Source organism: Capra hircus, chromosome 17, assembly GCF_001704415.2.
Source record: "Capra hircus breed San Clemente chromosome 17, ASM170441v1, whole genome shotgun sequence".
Classification (NCBI taxonomy): domain Eukaryota; kingdom Metazoa; phylum Chordata; class Mammalia; order Artiodactyla; family Bovidae; genus Capra; species Capra hircus.
In genome coordinates, this window is record NC_030824.1 from 67619151 (window position 1) to 67640701 (window position 21551).

At 39.9% G+C, this 21551-nt stretch overlaps 1 protein-coding gene across 1 annotated transcript in view; it reads right to left on the minus strand.

The window, feature by feature from the left end:
- The window catches only part of DCHS2 (dachsous cadherin-related 2), a 349085-nt gene that overhangs the window by 103758 nt on the left and 223776 nt on the right, over positions 1 to 21551 (minus strand). Inside the window, exons 11-12 of the mRNA XM_018061397.1 lie at positions 12956 to 13090; positions 12536 to 12745 (exon numbers count right to left, since the gene is read on the minus strand). Coding sequence (XP_017916886.1) covers positions 12536 to 12745; positions 12956 to 13090 — 345 coding nt within the window. The remainder of the gene's footprint in view (positions 1 to 12535; positions 12746 to 12955; positions 13091 to 21551) is intronic.

A 21551-nucleotide genomic window follows, 5' to 3' on the forward strand; every position in this document is an offset into this window, starting at 1 on the left:
GATCACAGGGTCCTGCATTAGGATGGCAAGAAAATGCTTATTATAAACAGTGACACCAAACTAACTCCTAAAGGGAAGGAAGCCAGGCTTAGGGGAGGGAGAGGGAAGAGGGTCAAATGTGGGTGAAGTCCCAGTAATATGACAAAGCAATGGTTGCAAACATTTTAGTATGACTAGAATATAGGGTCCCCTGGGTATCTGAGGGTAGAATGTAGGCAGAAAGAGGATTGACAGTGGCAGGAACATAAATCTGGAAGATAAGCAGGATATCCGTCATGAATGGCCCTGTATATACTGCCAAGACGCTGGGCTTTATCTTAAAATCTACCTGCAAGATTTTAGACAGGAAGACACTGTGAATCACATTTCTGTTTTAGGAAGAATCCTGGGCAGTAGTGTCAGAGCTTTTAGACTAGTTGAAGATAGGAGACTATCACAGTGTCTGTGAGAGCAATGAGAAGGTTCTGGAAAGATATGCACTTAGAGGAAGTGGATGCATTCCAAAGATACAGAGGAGGAACAGTTAGCAGTAAGGAAGGTAAGACTCATGATCTGGCTTAGGAGAAAGACTGAAAGGTGTGTAGACCAGTTGTGTTTAAAATGAGGTCTGAGGACCCTTCAGTTCAGTTGCTCACTCGTGTCTGACTCTTTGTGACCCCATGAACTGCAGCACACCAGGACTCCCTGTCAATCACCAACTCCTGGAGTCCACCTAAACCCATGTCCATCGAGTCAGTGATGCCATCCACCATCTCATCCTCTGTCATCCCCTTCTCCTCCTGCCCTCAATCTTTCCCAGCATCAGGGTCTTTTCAAATGAGTCAGCTCTTCACATCAGGTGGCCAAAGTATTGGAGTTTCAACTTCAACAATAGTCCTTCCAATGAACACCCAGGATTGATCTCCTTTAGGACTGGTTGGATCTCCTTGCAGTCCAAGGGACTCTCAAGAGTCTTCTCCAACACCACAGTTTAAAAGCATCAATTCTTCGGTGCTCAGCTTTCTTTATAGTCCAACTCTCACATCCATACATGACTACTGGAAAAACCATAGCCTTGACTAGATGGACCTTAGTCGGCAAAGTAATGTCTCTGCTTTTGAATATGCTATCTAGGTTGGTCATAACTTTCCTTCCAAGGAGTTCAGTTCAGTTTAGTCACTCAGTTGTGTCCAACTCTTTGCGACCCCATGAATCGCAGCATGCCAGGCCTCCCCGTCCATCACCAACTCCCGGAGTTCACTCAGATTCATGTCCATCGAGTCAGTGATGCCATCCAGCCATCTCATCCTCTCTTGTCCCCTTCTCCTCTTGCCCCCAATCCCTCCCAGCATCAGAGTCTTTTCCAATGAGTCAACTCTTCACATGAGGTGGCCAAAGTACTGGAGTTTCAGCTTTAGCATTATTCCTTCCAAAGAAATCCCAGGGCTGATCTCCTTTAGGATGGACTGGTTGGATCTCCTTGCAGTCCAAGGGACTCTCAAGAGTCTTCTCCAGCACCACAGTTCAAAAGCATCAATTCTTCGGCGCTCAGCCTTCTTCACAGTCCAACTCTCACATCCATACATGAAGCGTCTTTTAATTTCGTGGCTGCAATAACCATCTGCAGTGATTTTGGAGCTCAGAAAAATAAAGTCAGCCACTGTTTCCACTGTTTCCTCGTCTATTTGCCGTGAAACGATGGGACCAGATGCCATGATCTTAGTTTTCTGAATGTTGAGCTTTATGCCCACTTTTCACTCTCCTCTTTCCCTTTCATCAAGAGCCTCTTTAGTTCTTCTTCACTTTCTACCATAAGGGTGGTGTCATCTGCATATCTGAGGTTATTGATATTTCTCCCTGAGGACCCTGAAGTTATATAAAACTATCTAAGGAGTATCTAGTGGCTCAGATGGTAAAGTGTCTGTCTGCAATGCAGGAGACCCAGGTTCAGTCCCTTGGCTGGGAAGATCCCCTGGACAAGGAAATGGCAGCCCACTCCAGTATTCTTGCCTGGAAAATCCCATGGACTGTGGAGCCTGGTAGGCTACCGTTCATGGGGTCGCAAAGAGTCAGACATGACTGAGCGACTTCACTTTCAAGGAGTATCTGGAAACAGGTTTTAGGGCAATAACCAGAAGTTTAGTTTACATATCCTTATTCCAAAAGTGGTTCTGCCTGAGAAAACCCATAGGATCATGTGGGTTTGTCTTTCCCAAAATCACTTTATAATTACCCTTCTTACAAATTATAAAAGAAAGGTTCACTTCTCACCCTTCCCAACCTGACCAAGGTGTACTAGACCAGGGTATGAAAGTTCCAGGCTGCCAGGTAAGGGGGCATTCCCAATGTTGGCGTTTCACATTGAAACAAGAACTGACTTGAATGCCTGGGGGATACATCATTTTTTTTTATTTGGAGAGGACCTTTGCTATGATCTAAACTTTAGGGCCTATTCTCAGTTGGTAAAGAATCTGCCTGCAATGCAGGAGACCCTGGTTCAATACCTGGGTTGGGAAGATCCACTGGGGAAGGGATAGGCTACCCACTCCAGTACTCTGACCTCTCTAAAACAGAGGATCCTGGCAGGCTACAGTCCATGGGGTCAGAAAGAGTCAGATACGACTGAGCAACTTTCAGTTTCAAGTTCCTAAGTAGTAAATAAATAGATAATAAAAGCCATTAATTGATTTGGAGATACATATCAGAAGGAGTTTAAGAAATGTTACTACTATAACAACAATCCGTCTAACAACAATCTGTCTACAATGTAAAAAACGTGAACAAGGATTTTCAGTGTTTACATCTATAACAAGATTTTTTAAGGGCATATTGAGCAAGAAACACTGATCACTTGAAGAAATTCCAGAAGAAGCCAGATCGTGATGAGGTGAATGAAAAGGGAGTGATGTTCAGTTTTAGACACAATGACAATGAGATGCTATTGGACATGAAGATTGGGTCCTTGAGGCTATCAGGAAAAAATGCTGAAACAATTTGAAATGGAGAGAAATAATAAGTGGATGTTCTATGGTGAAAATAGAGATCAGTGTGTGACTAGTCTGGTTTTGACATCAGAATTGTCTTCAGGTATTTTATCTTCATTGTCTTTCAGGTATTTTATCTCTGTAAATTGCTGAAAGCTAACCCATCACTCCATGGGAAATAGATGGGGAAACAGTGGAAACAGTGTCAGACTTTATTTTGGGGGGCTCCAAAATCACTGCAGATGGTGACTGCAGCCATGAAATTAAAAGACACTTACTCCTCGGAAGAAAAGTTATGACCAACCTAGATAGCATCTTCAAAAGCAGAGACATTACTTTGCCGACTAAGGTCCGTCTAGTCAAGGCTATGGTTTTTCCAGTAGTCATGTATGGATGTGAGAGTTGGACTGTGAAGAAGGCTGAGCACCAAAGAATTGATGCTTTTGAACTGTGTTGTTGGAGAAGACTCTTGAGAGTCCCTTGGACTGCAAGGAGATCCAACCAGTCCATTCTGAAGGAGATCAGTCCTGGGATTTCTTTGGAAGGAATAATGCTAAAGCTGAAACTCCAGTACTTTGGCCACCTCATGTGAAGAGTTGACTCATTGGAAAAGACTCTGATGCTGGGAGGGATTGGGGGCAGGAGGAGAAGGGAACGACAGAGGATGAGATGGCTGGATGGCATCATGGACTCGATGGCATCATGGACTCGATGGATGCGAGTCTGAGTGAACTCCGGGAGTTGGTGATGGACAGGGAGGCCTGGCATGCTGTGATTCACGGGGTCACAAACAGTCGGACATGACTGAGTGACTGAACTGAACTGAACTGACATACGTAATGAAAACGGTTCATGTTCACAGAAATCCAAATTCATTGCGTCTGGTGGAATGGCAATGATTACTGTCCTGTGGATAGAACTCTTCTACATTTCAAAATCCCTTATTTTCTCTCTCCGTGTGTATGTGTGTGTTTCTTAGATTTCTCCTTGAACCAATTTTAACATCTTTTTGGCCTAATGAGTTGAATAAAAACCTTTGGAAGTTGTCAGTTTTATATTTGTATGAAATCCATTATTTTCCTTTGAAAAACATATCCCTTGATAGGCAGTCCTAGAGTCATGATGGTACAGAGCAAAGCCCACAGTCCACCACAGCACATAAAGTGTGGACAAAAATGCTATGCTATTTATTTTTAGTCAAGGGCACTGATCCTGATTCTACTTTCTCACTGTAAAAAGAAATAAAGTAGAAAACAAAAAAATTATTAGAAGGTGGGATCAAGATGGTGGAGCGGGAAGACCCTGAGCTTACCTCCTCTTACGAAGACAAAATTACATCAATATAAAAGGAAATTCTCTCTTAAATTGACCTGAAATCCAGCAGACTTGCTCTTCTAAAACCAAGATTATAGAGGAAGAACCACAAGGTGTCTGGTATTAGGGAAGAAGTCTTGTCAGGACCCACACCCTTGGTGGGTAACACAGAATAAGATTTCACAGGCTCAGGGAACTTTCCTTAGTTGTTAGGGATTTGAGTCCCATGTAGGGCATGCCAGCCTGGAGATAAGAGCCGGTAATATGAGCCCTTTTAGGTAGTTTGAAAACCAGTGGGGCTTAATGGAGGCCTGTAGGAAATGGAGACTCTGCTTTTGAAGAGTGTGGACACACTTGTTTGCTCTCAGTCCTGGCACAGTGGCAACCTGCCTGGTGCTCTGATCAGCCCACTGTGACTACTCCAGCACACCTAACCCCATCTGAGACAGGCTCTGACCTCAGCCCCTCCTGCTCCAGCCCTACTCTGTGACAAGGCAGAATCACCAGTGTACCTTGGGAAAGGCCAGGGCTGGCTCAAGGCTCCTCTTCCAGCCTCTTGGGCCCCATCCCTACCCCTGGCCAAGACAGAAGCCTCTATAGCACCAAGGAGATGATAACCTCACTCAAAACTGTGGCTTCAGCCTCTCCAAACCTGGCCCCACCCCTCAACATGGCAGCAACTGCTAGCACATCCCAAGAAAAGGCATGGCTCATGGTCACTTTAGATCCAGCTCTCCTGCCTAATGCACTGGGCATAGGTAGACTGCATAGGGATGACCCAATACAATGACATGGCTTCAAGACCAAGATGTGCATGTTTTCCTTAATTTCATCAAACAAAATGAAAAGACAGTAGAACATGTTGCAAAGCAAAGAGCAATATAAAACCCTGGGTGAGGGGAAGCCTAATGAGACAGTAATTCATCTGATAGAGGGTTCAAAGCAAAAGTCATAAAAAAATGTTAATCAAACTTGTGAACATCCTTTTCACAAGGAAAAGGATACAAAAATACAGTGAGAACTCAAAAAGAACTAGAAAATAAAATAAAGAACCAATTAGAGCTGAAGAATACAATAACTGAAAGGAGAAATACACTAGAAGGAATTAACCATAGATTAGGTGATAAAGAGAAACACATAAATGACCTGGAAGACAGGATAGTGGAAATCACCTTATCAGAACAGTAAAAAGAAAAAGTTCATAGGATTATTTAAGGGACTTCTGGGCTTCCCTGGTGGCTCAGATAGTTAAGAATCTGCCCCGTAGTGTGGTAGACCTGGCTTTGATACCTGAGTTGGGAAGATCCACTGGAGAAGGAAATAGCAACCCACTCCAGCATTCTTGCCTGGAGAATTCAACAAAGGACTTCTAGGAAAATATCAAGCATACTAACATTAGCATTATAGGAGTCACAGAGGAAGAGAGACAGAAAGGGGCATAAAGCATTATTTGATGAAATTGTAGCTGAAAATATCACTAACCTGGAAAAGGAAACAAATATCCAGGTCCAAGAAGTACAGAGAGGCCTAAACAAGATGAACTCAAAGAGGTTCACACTAAGTCATATCATAATAAAAATGAAAAAATTTTAAAGAATGAATGAGAGAATTTTAAAGGCAGGAAGAGAAAGAGTCACTTATAAGGAAACCACTAAAAATATTAGCTGATATCTTATTGGAATTCTTGCAAGCCAGAGGGAGTAGCATGACATATTTAAAGTGCTGAAAGAACCTGCAACCAAGGACACTCTATCCAGCAAGGTTACCATTCAGACTTGAAGGAGAGAGAAAGAGTTTTCCAGACAAGCAAAAACTAAAAGAGGTTGTTACCTTTAAACTGGCCTTACAAGAAACATTAAAGTGTTTTCTTTAAGTGGAAAAGAAAACCTTATAACAAGAAATGTTAAAAAATGATATGAAGAAAAAACTCACTGATAATTATAAGTATGTAGGGAAAAACAGTGAATCAACCACTTATATAAGCAGGCATAAATGTTAAAGATAAAAATTATAAAATTAAATATAACTATGATAAACACTGAAAGGATACAGATATAAATGTACTATATAACACCAAAACATAAAGTGTGTTGGGAGTAAAATGAAAAAGGTAGAGCTTTCAGGATATGTTTGAATTTAAAACACTATTAATTTAAAACAACTATATATAATTGATATATATAAACCTTGTGAGGGGATGGAATTCCAGTTGAGCTATTTCAAATCCTGAAAGATAATGCTGCGAAAGTGCTTCACTCAATATGCCAGCAAATTTGGAAAACTCAGCAGTGGCCATAGGACTGGAAAAGGTCAGTTTTCATTCCAATCCCAAAGAAGGGCAATGCCAAAGAATGTTCAAACTACCGCACAATTGCACTCATCTCACATGCTACTAAAGTAATGCTCAAAATTCTCCAAGCCAGGTTTCAGCAATACGTGAACCATGAACTTCCAGATGTTCAAGCTGGTTTTAGAAAAGGCAGAGGAACCAGATAACAAATTGCCAACATCCGCTGGATCATGGAAAAAGCAAGAGAGTTCCAGAAAAACATCTATTTCTGCTTTATTGACTATGCCAAAGCCTTTGACTGTGTGGATCCCAATAAACTGTGGAAAACTCTGAAAGAGATGGGAATACCAGACCACCTGAACTGCCTCTTGAGAAACCTGTAGGCAGGTCAGGAAGCAACAGTTAGAACTGGACATGGAACAACAGACTGGTTCCAAATAGGAAAAGGAGTACGTCAAGGCTGCATATTGTCACCCTGCTTATTTAACTTATATGCAGGGTACATCACGAGAAACGCTGGGCTGGAAGAAGTACAAGCTGGAATCAAGATTGCCGGGAGAAATATCAATTACCTCAGATATGCAGATGACACCACCCTTATGGCAGAAATTGAAGAGGAGCTAAAAAGCCTCTGGATGAAAGTGAAAGAGGAGAGTGAAAAAGTTGGCTCAAAGCTCAACACTCAGAAAACGAAGATCATGGCATCCGGTCCCATCACTTCATGGGAAAGAGATGGGGAAACAGTGGAAACAGTGTCAGACTTTATTTTTGGGGGCTCCAAAATCACTGCAGATGGTGACTGCAGCCATGAAATTAAAAGACGCTTACTCCTTGGAAGAAAAGTTATGACCAACCTAGATAGCATATTCAAAAGCAGAGACATTACTTTGTCAACAAAGGTCCGTTTAGTCAAGGCTATAGTTTTTCCAGTGGTCATGTATGGATGTGAGAGTTGGACTGTGAAGAAAGCTGAGCACTGAAGAATTGATGCTTTTGAACTGTGGTGTTGGAGAAGACTCTTGAGAGTCCCTTGGACTGCAAGGAGATCCAACCAGTCCATTCTAAAGGAGATCAGTCCTGGGTATTCTTTGGAAGGAATGATGGTAAAGCTGAAACTCCAGTACTTTGGCCACCTCATGTGAAGTGTTGACTCATTGGAAAAGACCCTGATGCTGGGAGGGACTGGGGGCAGGAGGAAAAGGGGACGACAGAGGATGAGATGGCTGGATGCCATCACCAACTCGATGGACGTGAGTTTGAGTGAACTCCGGGAGATGGTGATGGACAGGGAGGCCTGGCGTGCTGTGATTCATGGGGTTGCAAAGAGTCAGACACGACTGAGCAACTGAACTGAACTGAACTGAACTGAAACCTCATGGTAACTACAAGTCAAAAATCTCCAGTGCATACACAAAGAAACAGAGAAAACAACCCAAACATAAAACTAAGGAAAATCATTAAACTGCAAGGGAAGAGGAACAAGAAAAGAAATAGAAAATCTGCAAAAAAAAAAAAAAAAAAAAAAAAAAATCCTGGAAAACAGTAACAAAATGGCAGCGAGTACATGTCTATCAATGATTACTTTACGTAAACAGACTAAATGCTCCAATCAGGACATGGGGTGGCTGAATGGATTAGAAAACATACCATCTATATCCTGCCTACAAGAGACTCGCTTCAGATCTAAAGGCACACACTTGAAAGTAAAATGATGGAAAAAGATACTCCACACAAATGGAAATGAAAACATAGATAACAATATTCATATCACACAAAATAGACTTTGAAACAAAGTTTATAACAATGACAAAGAAGGGCATCATATAATGATAAACAAGTCACGTCAAGAAGATATAACATTCATAAACATAAATGCCTCAGTACAATAGCAGCTAAATATATAAAGGAAATATTAACAGATATGAAGGGAGAAACTGACAGGAATACAATAAATATAGAGAGCTTTCATAACCCTTTTACATAAATGAACAGGCAGAAAATCAATAAGGGATACATTAGATGACACATTCGACCAGAAGGACTTAACAGGTATTAATATTTACAAATCATTGCATTAAAAACAGAAGAAAGCACATTCTTTTTCAAGTGCACATGGACCCTAGATCTCCAGGACAGGTCTCATGCTAAGCCATGAAAAATCTTCAATTCATTTAAGAAGACTGAAATCATATCAACCTTGCATCTTTTCTGGCTACAGTGCTATGAAACTAGAAATCAATTACAGGAAGGAAACTGGAAAGTAAACAGATATGTGGAAACTAAACAATATATTACTAGAAACCCAACGGATCAACAAAGAGGAAATAAAAACATAGCTTGAGGTGAATGAAAAACAAACAAACAAACACAACTTCCAAAATCTATGAGACACAGCAAAAGGAGTTCTTAGAGGGAAATTTATAGTAATTCAGGTCTAACTCAAAACACAAGAAATAGCTTAAATAACTTAACTTTCCATCTAAAGGAACTAGAAAAAGAAGTACTAACAAAGCCCAAAGTCAACAAAAAGAAGAGAATAATAAAAATCAGAGAAGTAAATAGAGACCAAATTTTAAAAAATAGAAAAAGCCTGGTAAAATTAAGAGCTGTTGTTTAAGATAAACAAAGTTGATTAAGATGAGTCAGAAACTCATCAAGAAAATAAGAGAAAATCTAAATAAACAAAATTAGAACTAAAAAAGGAGAAATTACAACCAATATCACAGAGATACAATCATAAAAGAATACTATTAGCAAATATACACCAGCATATTGGACAGCCTAGGAGAAATGGAAGAATGTCTAGAAACATACACTTTTCCAAGACTGAATCAGGAAGAAACTAATTATTGAACACTGATTACTAGTAATGAAATTGAATCAATAATCAAAAACCTCCAACAAACCAAAGACCAGGACCACGCCAGAATTGGAGAGTTTCTACCAAATATTAAAAGATGAGTTGAAGTCTATCTTTCTTAAACTATACCAAAAATTGAAGAAGAGGGACTTCCAAACTCATTCTATGAAGCCCTGATATCAAAACCAGACAAAGACACTATAAAAAAAATTACAGGCTGATATTCCTGATGAACATAATGAAAAAATCCTCAGTAAAAATTAGGAAACCAAATTCAACAAATACAGGAAATAACTTTTATTCATGATCAAATAAAATTTATTCCAGGGATGCAAGGATGGTTCAACATCTACAAATCAATCAAGGTGTTACACCACATTAAGAAAAGGGAGAATAAAAAGCATACGATCATCTCAATAGACACAGAAAGAAACATTTGACAGAATTCAACATTCATTTATGATAAAATCTCTTGTCATAGTTGGTAAAGAGGAAACATACTTCAACATAATAAAGGCCATATATGACAAGCCCACAGCTATCATACCAACAATGAAAAGCTGAAAACTTTTCCTCTAAGATCAGGAATAAGGTAAGTATTCTCACTCTCATCATTTTTACTTAACATAGTATTGGGAGCCATGGAGAGGGGACAAAGTACATGGAGGGGAATCAGGAGTACAAACTATTAGGTCTAAAAGAAAGAAGTTCCAAAGATGTAGTGTACAGAACTGGCAATACAGTCAACATTTTAATAATAACTTTATATGGAGTGTACTCTATAAAAACACTGAATTATGTTGTACATCTGGAACTAACAGAAGTATATACTTCAATTTTTAAAATACCCTTTAATGGCACTTAGATCTAGGATGTAGTCAAGATAGGGAGATATTAAAGTTCAGTGGTAGCTAGAAACAGGGACCGGATGAAATGACCAGTAAGAGTGTGTCTAGGAGAAAGGAAAGAGATATACCAAAAAGATCCAGGAAACTCTAACAAGTCAGAGGATAAAAAGGACATTGGGAAGGTTTGTCTAGAAAGACAGATGAAAAATCAGGAGAAATTAGTGGCTTTTGAAGTAAAAGTGAGGCCAAGCATCCAGGGCATGGTGCACAAAGATAAAAAGCAGTTCAACTAAGAACTGAAAAAAGATCCAACGCATTTAGCAACAACAAGATCTTTTGTGTTTTCAACAAGAGTAGTTTCAGCGGAGTGACTTCAGTGGAATATATATTGCAGCAAGCTAAGAAATTAAAGTGAAATAAAGACATAGGAAATAGAGTGTAGACAACGATTTTTAAGAAATTTGATTGTGAAGGAAAAGAGACAGAGGATGAAGGGAGACATCTATGCTTTTTGGGATAGGAGAGACTAAAAAAAGTGATTGGAAAAGCCAGTAGCGAGGGAAATGTTGACCGTATGGGAAAGGAAGGTGAGTGGTCAAAAAGAATGTTCTTGATGCAATGAAAGAGGACTGGTGCAGTCTGGGGATTGTTTACACCCAGTCCTCAACAAAATAAATACAATAAAGTGAGAGTAAACATCTAGAGAAATTTACAGCAGTATGATATAATAATCTTGTATCTCTGTAATATAGTAATTTTTTTAAATTGGGGCTTGCATTTTATATGCCTTTTTTCTCCAAATAATTTATATTTATTGTATTTTACAAAAGTATCAATCACAACAGATTGCAAATTAAAAAACACCAGCCCTGGTTCTTAACCACAATTGAGTTGGGAAGTTTCAGAAAACAGGTAGAGTTTACAGAGAAGGAAAAGTATCTATTCCATTGCTACAGCAAAGAAAGAAGTAAGAATTGGGCTTATTCTTAAAAATCGGGCTTCTCAAAGTTAGTTTGAGGGATTATCATCCTTTTGGATGATAGTATGACATTATATGTGATCATTAAAAATAGATATGTCTTCGGACAAATAATCCAGATATATTTATCTTAAGGAAATAACTGAGTGTGTTTACTACAGCATTTTTATAATAGAGTGTTCAATATCTAAATTAGCACAAAAGGAGATGAGTAAGATAAATCCTGTTATAATATACATATTAGAAATGCTAATATATGTATATTCAACAACATGAAACATTTATACAGTGTATTACTTTTAAAAGATAACAAAACAGTGTATATAAATTATTCAGTAGTGTAAGATTGGTGTCTGCATTCACTGAGATTCATTGGAAAGTGATTTTCAAAAATATCAAATTACTTATCTCTGCAAGATATAAGATTTTTGTTTATTACTGTTGTTTTTCATAAATTTTATATAAATTGTGCAATTATATATCATTTTATAATCAGGGGAAATGACAATAAAAACCATTCTCATTTTGGAGTAAACTGGGTGGTACATAGAAAACATGGCTTGGTTATGGGAATTTTAGTAAATAGACAGTGATAGCTTCCAGAGTTAGCCTCACAGCTGTTTTTACACCTTAAAATGGCTTCTCTTCATGCATTATTTTAGCTTCATCTCATTATCATTCTATGTGTGCTCTGACATGTGCTAAAAAATGAATTCTCCACTCATTTTCCAGGTAAATAAGATACGGCCTTCACAAAACTTGTCATGCTAATCCTTCCATGATTCTGCCAGAATCTTATATCTCTGATCCAAAGGGAAAAATATTACAAAATTATCTTCTAGTGCAGAAGTTCCTAAAGACCTTGATTATTTATCTCTGGAGTATTGTGATAGATCTGAAGTGTTTCATTGGTCTGAAGATCTCAGAAAACTGTTTTTCTACTCATGTCTTCTAGGCCTGATTGCTCAAAACAATAAAAGTAAGGGATCATATGAAAAAAGTGAAAATAGAAAAAAAAGCTATCTGCTGCATCTGTATATCCTTTAATGTAAACGGATTACTAACAACAAGAGTTGTTGAGGGCAGATGTTTGAGGAGTTTGGAGGGCAGTGGACCAGGGTAGCTGTCCAAAGAAGGAGGAGACCCGGGACGCCAATTAGTTCTTAGCAGGTGTGTGTTCTGTAGACACTGAACTATGTACTGAATGCAGAATACTCGCCACAACACATGTGTCAACCACGCTGGTACCCCAGGGGAAATTAAAATAAAGATGATACTTACCGATTATATGATACGTGACAGCACCATTGCTGCCAGCATCCATATCAGAAGCCAAGAAGGTGTAGACAAGGCCTGGCTCTTGGTTTTCCAGAACCTCAATGTTATCCCTGGGGACAGCAATCTCTGGAGCGTGGTCATTTTCATCTCCCACTGTGCAGAGAATCACTGTGGTCCCGGACAGAGCAGGGGCTCCCCCGTCACGTACGAGCACTGACATGGAATAAAAGATGGCGCAGATGGTGGCCATTAATTCACACCTAAAATATGCCGCCCCAACCAGACGGCCTCAGACCAAATTAACTGGGTAGCGCTGGGTCAATAATGTTCTATTTAAGGGTACCCTACTGAAATGCAAAATCTCACCCCTCAACTGCCTGCGGCCTACTTTTGTTTGCTTAGCACAGACAAGGGATCACTTACCTCGAAGGGTGAGGACTTCCTGCACTTCTCTGTCAAGTGTGGTAGCCGTCACTACCTCCCCAGTGTCAGAATTTATCTGGAACAACCTGAACGAAGCACCTGGCATAATTTCAAACTGAAGCTTGGAATTAATTCCTAAAGGAAAACACAGAGGAAAACTTAACCATTATCCCTTTGAATGCATTCATCTGTTTCATTTTTTCCTATGAATATGTTAAACCATAAAAGAAAAAGGGAAGACATTTAACATTCAAATTAAGGCAAAAAACAAAAGCCAACTCTTTTGGCTGTTAAAAAATAAAAGCCTCCAGGGCTGAAATGCTTGATTTTCAAGTCTTATGAGACTTCACCATAGTAAATGCTTCAGAATTTCTCCCTTCCATAAAAATTTTCTTATGACTGTGCAACCCTCCAACATATTCCTAATTCTTTCTGCTAATACTAATTGTGATTTAATGACATCATTGGAAGCTTGCAGGGCAAATGATGATTTCTGTAGATGGACACTCTGTTTAGAGGCTGTGTCCAGTTCCGATACTCTGCTCATTTTCCAGCTCAGGAGGTGAGCACACGGAGTTACAGATGGACCTAGTTTTCCTCCATCTTGTTTCCTACTTAGTATTCAGTCTCCTATCTGCAGTGAGAAATGTGGTACCATATTACTATGCAATCTGAAAATAATTCTTCCCATATTTCTGTGGTTTCATTTCTCCCCTGGGAAGTGTCAAGTCATTCCCATCTTTAGTATAAAGCTTTCTTATGCCAGTAACTTGAACTACTTTATTCCATGATATTGCAGCTTATTTGCACTTCACAAAAGTTCATTTCAATCATGTTCCTAAATTCTTTTCTTAACTGATAGAATCTAGATTAGATATAGTACTTAACATATGTGATTTACACTTCGATAAAAGATGAAATATTATTCTTAACAAAAAAACTTCAATTACTCATTTCCATCTTGTCTGTCATAAAAAGTAAATTTTCAGCCACCAAGGTCTAGTAGAACTGAGTTCTGGAAAAAGCGGAAAATGCTAGTTTTACACAAGAATAAATATACATGGCTTCTTACTATGCCAGTTGAAAGTGAAAGGATATTTGGGATCACCTGCAGGCATTTTAATAACCTTGAGAAAAAATGTCTAATAATGTAGGAACCAAATATTTGAAATGGTATAACCAGAGGTCACCAGACTATTTCAGCCTATCATTAGGCATTAAGCATATTGACTTAATGATTATGTAATAATTAAGTGATTACTTTGATCTCAAAGTGATAGCGTAATCTTTTCTTTGGTCAAGACAGAATTTTTAAAAATTCCAAATTGTTAAAATTTGCTTTACCAGTTTTACCCTACATTATGAAAATGGGGATAACACTGTGTTACATCAACTTTCTCTGTTCCTCAAATATTTGGTGAGCATAATTAAGTCCCAAGAACAGTGCTGTTTGCCAAAGAGACAGGTGGGGAATCAAAGAGGTATGGCCCTTGCCTTTATGAAGATACCATGGAGAAGAGCATCTTTTCATTTCTGGACCCTTTTAAAAAAAAATAAATCTACTCATTTATAGTGTGATCTTATTACACATTACATATAAAATTATATATTCCATATTGTATTATATACTATACTTTTTAAAATCCTGACACTTGTCAAGCCTAGAAAATGTCTTCACATGTATAAACATAAACACAAATTTTTATAGCTTCCCTTCCTCCCATTGGTCTAGTTATTCTCTAATGTCCTTTGCCATTGTATTTAATACTCCTTTGACTTCTTAGAAACTGTCACATTTTATTGTTCCTTTTTTCCCACATAACACTCTACTTATCTTCAAGCTTCCTAGTATTTTATTAAGAATAAATGAGATCTTTATGTAACTATAGTTTGCACATATATGTTTTCACACTACAAACTGTGCACCCTTCACAAATTAAACAATGTCAAATAAATTGAAAGTATTGCACTTGTGTCTCTTTCAGAATTCAATTAATGCCTTGCTTTTTCCTCAGTCCAATTCAGTTCAGTTCATTCGCTTAATCATGTCTGACTCTTTGCGACCCCACAGACTGCAGCACATCAGGCTTCCCTGTCCATAATCAACTCCTGGAGCTTGTTCAAACTCATGTCCATTGAGTTGGTGATGCCAGGCAACCTCTTATCCTCTGTCATCCCCTTCCCCTCCTGCCTTCAATCTTTCCCAGCATCAGGGTCTCTTCTAATGAGTCAGTTCTTCGCATCAGGTGGCCAAAGTATTGAAATATTCAGGAAGGATTTCCTTTAGGATGAAATGGTTTGATATTCTTGCAGTCCAAGGGATTCTCAAGAGTATTCTCCAACACCACAGTTCAAAAGCATCAGTTCTTCAGTGCTCAGCTTTCTTTATAGTCCAGCTCTCACTTCCATACATGAGTACTGGAAAAACCACAGATTTGACTAGATGGACCTTTGTCAGCAAAGTAATATCTCCGCTTTTTAATATGCTGTCTCGGTTAGTCATAGCTTTTCTTCCAAGGAACATGTGTCTTTTTAATTTCATGGTTGCAGTCACCATCTGCAGTGATTTTGGAGCCCTCAAAACAAAATCACTCACTGTTTCCCCATCCATTTGCCATGAAGTGATGGGACCGGGTGCCATCTCTTCATTTTTGAACATCGTTTTAAGCCAACTTTTTCACTCTCCTCTTTCACTTTCATCAAGAAGCTATTTTAGTTCTTCTTCACTTTCTGCCATAAGGGTGGTGTCATCTGCATATCTGAGGTTATTGATATTTCTCCCAGAAGTCCTGATTCCAGCTGGTGCTTCATCCAGCCGGGCAATTTGCATGATGTACTCTGCATAGCAGTTAAATAAACAGGGTGGCAATAGACAGCCTTGACATACTCCTTTCCCAATTTGGAAACTGTCTGTTGTTACATGTCTGGTTCTAGCTGTTGCTTCTTGACCTGCATACAGACTTCTCAGGAGGCAGGTCAGGTGGTCTGGTATTTCCATCTCTTGAAGAATTTTCCACAGTTTGCTGTGATAAACACAGTCAAAGGCTTTGGCATAGTCAATAAAGCAGAAGTAGACGTTTTTCTGGAACTCTCTTACTTTTACAATGATCCAATGGATGTTGGCAATTTGATCTCTGGTTCCTCTGCCTTTTCTAAATCCAGATTGAATATCTGGAAGTCCATGGTTCAAGTACTCTTGAAGCCTGGCTTGGCGAATTTTGAGCATTACTTTGCTAGCATGTGAGATGAGTGCAACTGTGTGGTCATTTGAACATTCTTTGGCATTCTATTTCTTTGGGATCGTGCCAGGGTCCAGCCCTGGTAGATCCAGGGTAATTCGAAGCCGGGACAAAAAGTCGGCAAGGAGAGATTTATTTATTTAGAGATATAAAGAAAGGTTAGGAAAGAATAGTATAGTAGGAAGATTAGTGGAGAAAAGAGGCTGAATAACCTGGTTTACACAGGAGACCAATAAAGCTCCAAGACAAGGGGCTTGCACCGTCTACGTAGGCCACCAGTGCCTGCTTGAATAGCGGAGGGTGCCCCGCCTTGGGCTCCCTTTTGCATGGGTCTCAGTGCTCCAGACGGGAATTCAGCCTGAAAAGGGAGAAAAGAATGACATGGGGGAGCCAAGCATTGGTGCCAGACCCAAGACTTCATTTTCAAAGGCAGCTTATATACCCCAAGTTGTACATAAAGAAATAATGGAATATGCAGAGTTATGCAGGGGCAGCAGTCCTGACCCTTATTGAGACCAGGCTTTCCTTTTGCATACCTTCCCATATACAAAAGGTCTCAGGTGGTTTTACATCATCTTCTGGCCAGGAGGCCTGTTAACATTTTTATGGCTCTTTTCCTAGATAAATGTCTATCAACCAGAAAACTCATTTTCCCTTGAAGTGTTTTTTCTTTAATCTGCATCACCCTCAAAGTACTAAATAAAGTTACATTCCTGTAGAACAAAGGTGCAGTGGGTTATAACAAAGAAAGTAAGTACTTAACTCAAAGATCTAATGTTGCTAATACCAGGGCTACTACCTGTTTTTACTACATACCAACTATATCAACAAATAAAAGATACGAAAACTTGGCAGCAAGTATTGGCTCAACAATGAAACCCTTAATCAGTCCTATTCTAATGATTTTGACTCCTCGGAAGCCCGTACATTCCTAGGATGCTTTAAGCTTCTTGTGCCTCTCGCGGTCAGGAGGCTGCAAACAATCACATGCGCAGCTGTAAGAGTCCGGACAAACCTGTCAGGCAGGCTAGAAAGCCATCAGAGGGGTTTTTGGATTGAAACACTCTTATTATGCCCAAGAGACTTATTATCTAAAATCTCTAAATTAACTTTTTCCAGAAAAAGGTTGTGGGGGGACAGCCCCTGGTTAATGTTAGAAGAGTAGGTGGAAAGCATAACACAGTAAAGCAGGCAGACTCTAGTTTTGGGGGTAGATGCTCGAGAAAATCCAGGGGGACCCCTGAGGCCTGATCCTGCCTTTGCGTTTTGTCAGGCCCCTTTCCTCATGACCTTTGCCATGGCAGGATTCCCCATGCTGGCTCCCAGCAGGATTGGACTGAAAACTGACCTTTTCTAGTCCTGTGGCCACTGCTGAGTTTTCCAAATTTGCTGGCATATTGAGTGCAGCTCTTTCACAGCATCATCTTTTAGGATTTGAAATAGCCCAACTGGAATTCCATCATCTCTACTTTGTTCATAGCGATGCTTCTTAAGGCCCACTTGACTTCACATTCCAGGATGTCTGGCTCTAGGTGAGTGATCATACCATCATGGTTATCTGGGTCATGAAGATCTTTTTTGTATAGTTCTTCTGTGTATTCTTGCCACCTCTTCTTATTATCTTCTGCTTCTGTTAGGTCCATACCATTTCTGTCCTTTTTTGTGCCCATGTTTGCATGAAATATTCCCTTGGTATCTCTCATTTTCTTGAAGAGATCTTTAATCTTTCCCTTTGTATTGTTTTCCTCTATTTCTTTGCATTGATCACTGAGGAATGCTTTCTTATCTCTCCATGCTATTCTTTGAAACTCTGCATTCAAATGGCTATATCTTTCTGTTTCTCCTTTGCCTTTCACATCTCTTCTTTTATCAGCTATTTGTAAGGCCTCCTCAGACAATCATTTTGCCTTTTCACATTTCTTTGTCTTGGGGATGGTGTTGATCCCTGCCTCCTGTACAATGTCACAAATGTCCATCCAAAATTCTTCAGGGACTCTGTTTATCAGATCTGATACCTTGAATCTATTTGTCACTTCCACTGGATAATCATAAGGGGTTTGATTTAGCTCATACCTGAATGGTCTAGAGCTTTTCTGTACTTTCTTTAACTTAAGTCTGAATTTTGCAATAAGGAGTTGATGATCTGAGCCACAGTTAGCTCCAAGTCTTGTTTTTGCTGACTGTATAGAGCTTCTCCATCTTTGGCTGCAAAGAATATAATCAATCTGATTTCGGTATTGACCATCTGGTGATGTTCATGTGTAGAGTCTTCTCTTGTGTTGTTGGAAGAGGGTGTTTGCTATGACCAGTGCATTCTCTTGGCAGAACTCCATTAGCCTTTTCTCTGCTTCATTTTTCTTCTTCCTCCTCACAGAATAATCCTCCAGGACAAACACAGCATCATCAAATTTGAGAACAAAGGAAATAAAAATCTAATGAGATTATTTGATCTAATTCCATAATCTTATTAAGAAAACTGGATATCTGAATCTGAAGATACTTAGGGATATACTTAAAACACACCTAGTAAAGGATGAGTGTTGTGTGTGTGCACACATGCATATATCTGCTCTTAGAGCTCAAGACCTATAGTCTTTTGCTCTTTTACTTTCTCCCAGTCTTGGATATCCTTCCTCAATTCATTTCTTTCCCTATCAAGTCCAGACTCATGAATTAATACTTTAGAAACCTTGCCAATTTCCTCAGGTCTTGTGACTTTTTCCAAAAGAATCCCAGCAAAACCTTGGTTCAGGATCATATCAACCATCTCTCTGGCCTTCTGGACTATCCAGCAGATAACTGGGGCTGGAGAAAACTTCACAAAAGCATAGACTGAGGCCACTGAAATACCACTGTCATCTGGCAATCTGTCCAATTCTCCTTGGTCACCCCTTTCCTGTTCAGGTCTTCTACCCAACCACCTGCTGGCTGACTCTCACAAACCACTTTCCTTCCTATTTCCCAGAGAAATGGAGGCATTGGGAAAAAGGCTCCTTCAGCTTCTTGCATCTGTACTCAACTCCACCTCTTGCTTTCTGTCTCAATGGCAAAAATAATGCTTAAAACACCCTCTTAAAGTTTTCCTGTCCATTCTAATCTTTCTCATTTACATTTTCCCCTTAAATTATACTCTTCTCTAGCTATAAGGGACTTCCCTGGTGGCTCAGCGATAAAGACTCTGCCTACAATATAGGAGACCTGGGTTTGATCTCTGGGTTGGGAAGATCCCCTGGAGGAGGGTATGGAACATAGTACTCTTGCCTAGAGAATCCCATGGATAGAGGAGCCTGGCAGGCTGCAATCTATAGGGTTGCACAGAGTCAGACACAACCGAAGCGACTAAGCAGCAGCAGAAGCTAACTGTAAGAAACAAGTTTTCTTCTCTTTATAGCCAAGCTTCTTTTAAAAATTCTTTGCAGCTAGCCTGAAACCACTGCCATATATAGTTATTCTTTCTACAGTTATCAATAAGCTTCTGGTTATAAAAATCTACTGATCATGTTTAACTGACTTATCTTCTCTGTAACTTCAGATATTGCTGACTAATTAAAAAAAAAAACATGGAAAGGAAAGAACAAAGAGAGAGAGGAAGGAAGGAAGAGAAGAGGAAGGGGAAAGAGGAAGGAAGGAATTCATTCCACCTCTTTCTCAGTTCACTGGGTTCAGTTTCCATCCACATGCAGATGACACATATGTTCTGAGGTCCAGGTATTTGATCCATTCATTCACTCATGCAAGACACATTTATTTATACAACATACATTTACCAGGTGCCAGGCACTGGAAAGATACCACCAAACTATCTTGAACTATCATTGAGTTATCTTGGTCCTCAGAATTCCTCTCATTTCAGCTCAGTTGCTCAGTCATGTCCAACTCTTTGTGACACTATGGATTGCAGCACGCCAGGCCTCCCTGTCCATCACCAACTCCGAGAGTTTACTCAAACTCATGTCCATTGAGTCACTGATACCATCCAGCCATCTCATCCTCTGTTGTCTCCTTCTCTTCCTGCCCTCAGTCTTTCCCAGCATCAGGGTCTTTTCAATGAGTCAGCTCTTCACACCAGGTGGCCAAAGTATTGGAGTTTCAACTTCAACATCAGTCCTACCAATGAACACCCAGGACTGATCTTTAGAATGGACTGGTTGGATCTCCTTGCAGTCCAAGGGACTCTCAAGAGTCTTCTCCAACACCACAGTTCAAAAGCATCAGTTCTTTGGTGCTCAGCTTTCTTTATAGTCCAACTCTCACATCCATACATGACTACTGGAAAAACCATAGGTTTGACTTAGATGGACCTTTGTTGGCAATGTAATGTCTCTGCTTTTTAATATGCTGTCTAGGTTGGTCATAACTTTTCTTCCAAGGAGTAAGTGCCTTTTACTTTCATGGCTGCAATCACCATCTCCAATGATTTTGGAGCTCCCCTCCTCACCCCCCGCTCCAAATAAAGTCTGCCGCTGTTTCCACTGTTTCTCCATCTATTTGCCATAAAGTGATAGTGGAGAATTATAGACAGTGTGGTGGACTATGTGAAATCACTGAGGAAAGGGATCAGGGAAGATTGATCACAAGTAGATAATTGTTCATTTATTGTCTCATTCAACAAACCTACAGAGACAGTGACCGCAAGTGCCAAGGCAGCACACCACATGCTAAGGATGTAACTGCTGGCAAGAAGACATAGCCTCTGCTCTCATGCTACACACAGTGTAGAACTGGACTGATAAATAAGTAGGCAATTACAAGTCCACATGATAATACATAACTGAGTATGTGTTGCCTTCTGTATAAGCTGAGGCCCTAAAGATGAATTAGATTTATCATGTAAGATGGAAGAAAGTGAATGCAATCAAAATAGGAACCAAACACCATACTGCAGGCTACAAAGTCCCATATGCTATGGGCTCTGCTTATTTCCCCAAGATCTTCTCATGTACTTGTTCTTGGCCCACCAATGTCCCTTCTGCTCTCTGAACACGCTAAGTATCTTTCTGTTGGGGTCTTTGATGTTGCTGTTCCTTCTGCCAGCACCTCCTTCCATCCTTTACAAGGTGTACTAGTTATTGGTATACTAAATTATGGTGTCTCAGATCTGAAGCCATTCTTCCCTCCTCTGCCCTGCGATGCTGGGGCTGGGGATCCAGATGCCACAGCTGTGCAGGACCTCCTCTGCCACTGAGCCCCTGTTAGCATCTGCCATAAGGGGACATCTCAGAGGAGGGCAGATGGGACTTCTTCTTCTGGTTCTCTTACTTTCCCTGTCAGCAACGCCATTTTTCCTGATGTAACAGCTACTCACAACTTTCCGCCTCTTTTGGCACTCCCAGACCAGGCTCTACAAAGCCCTTCTG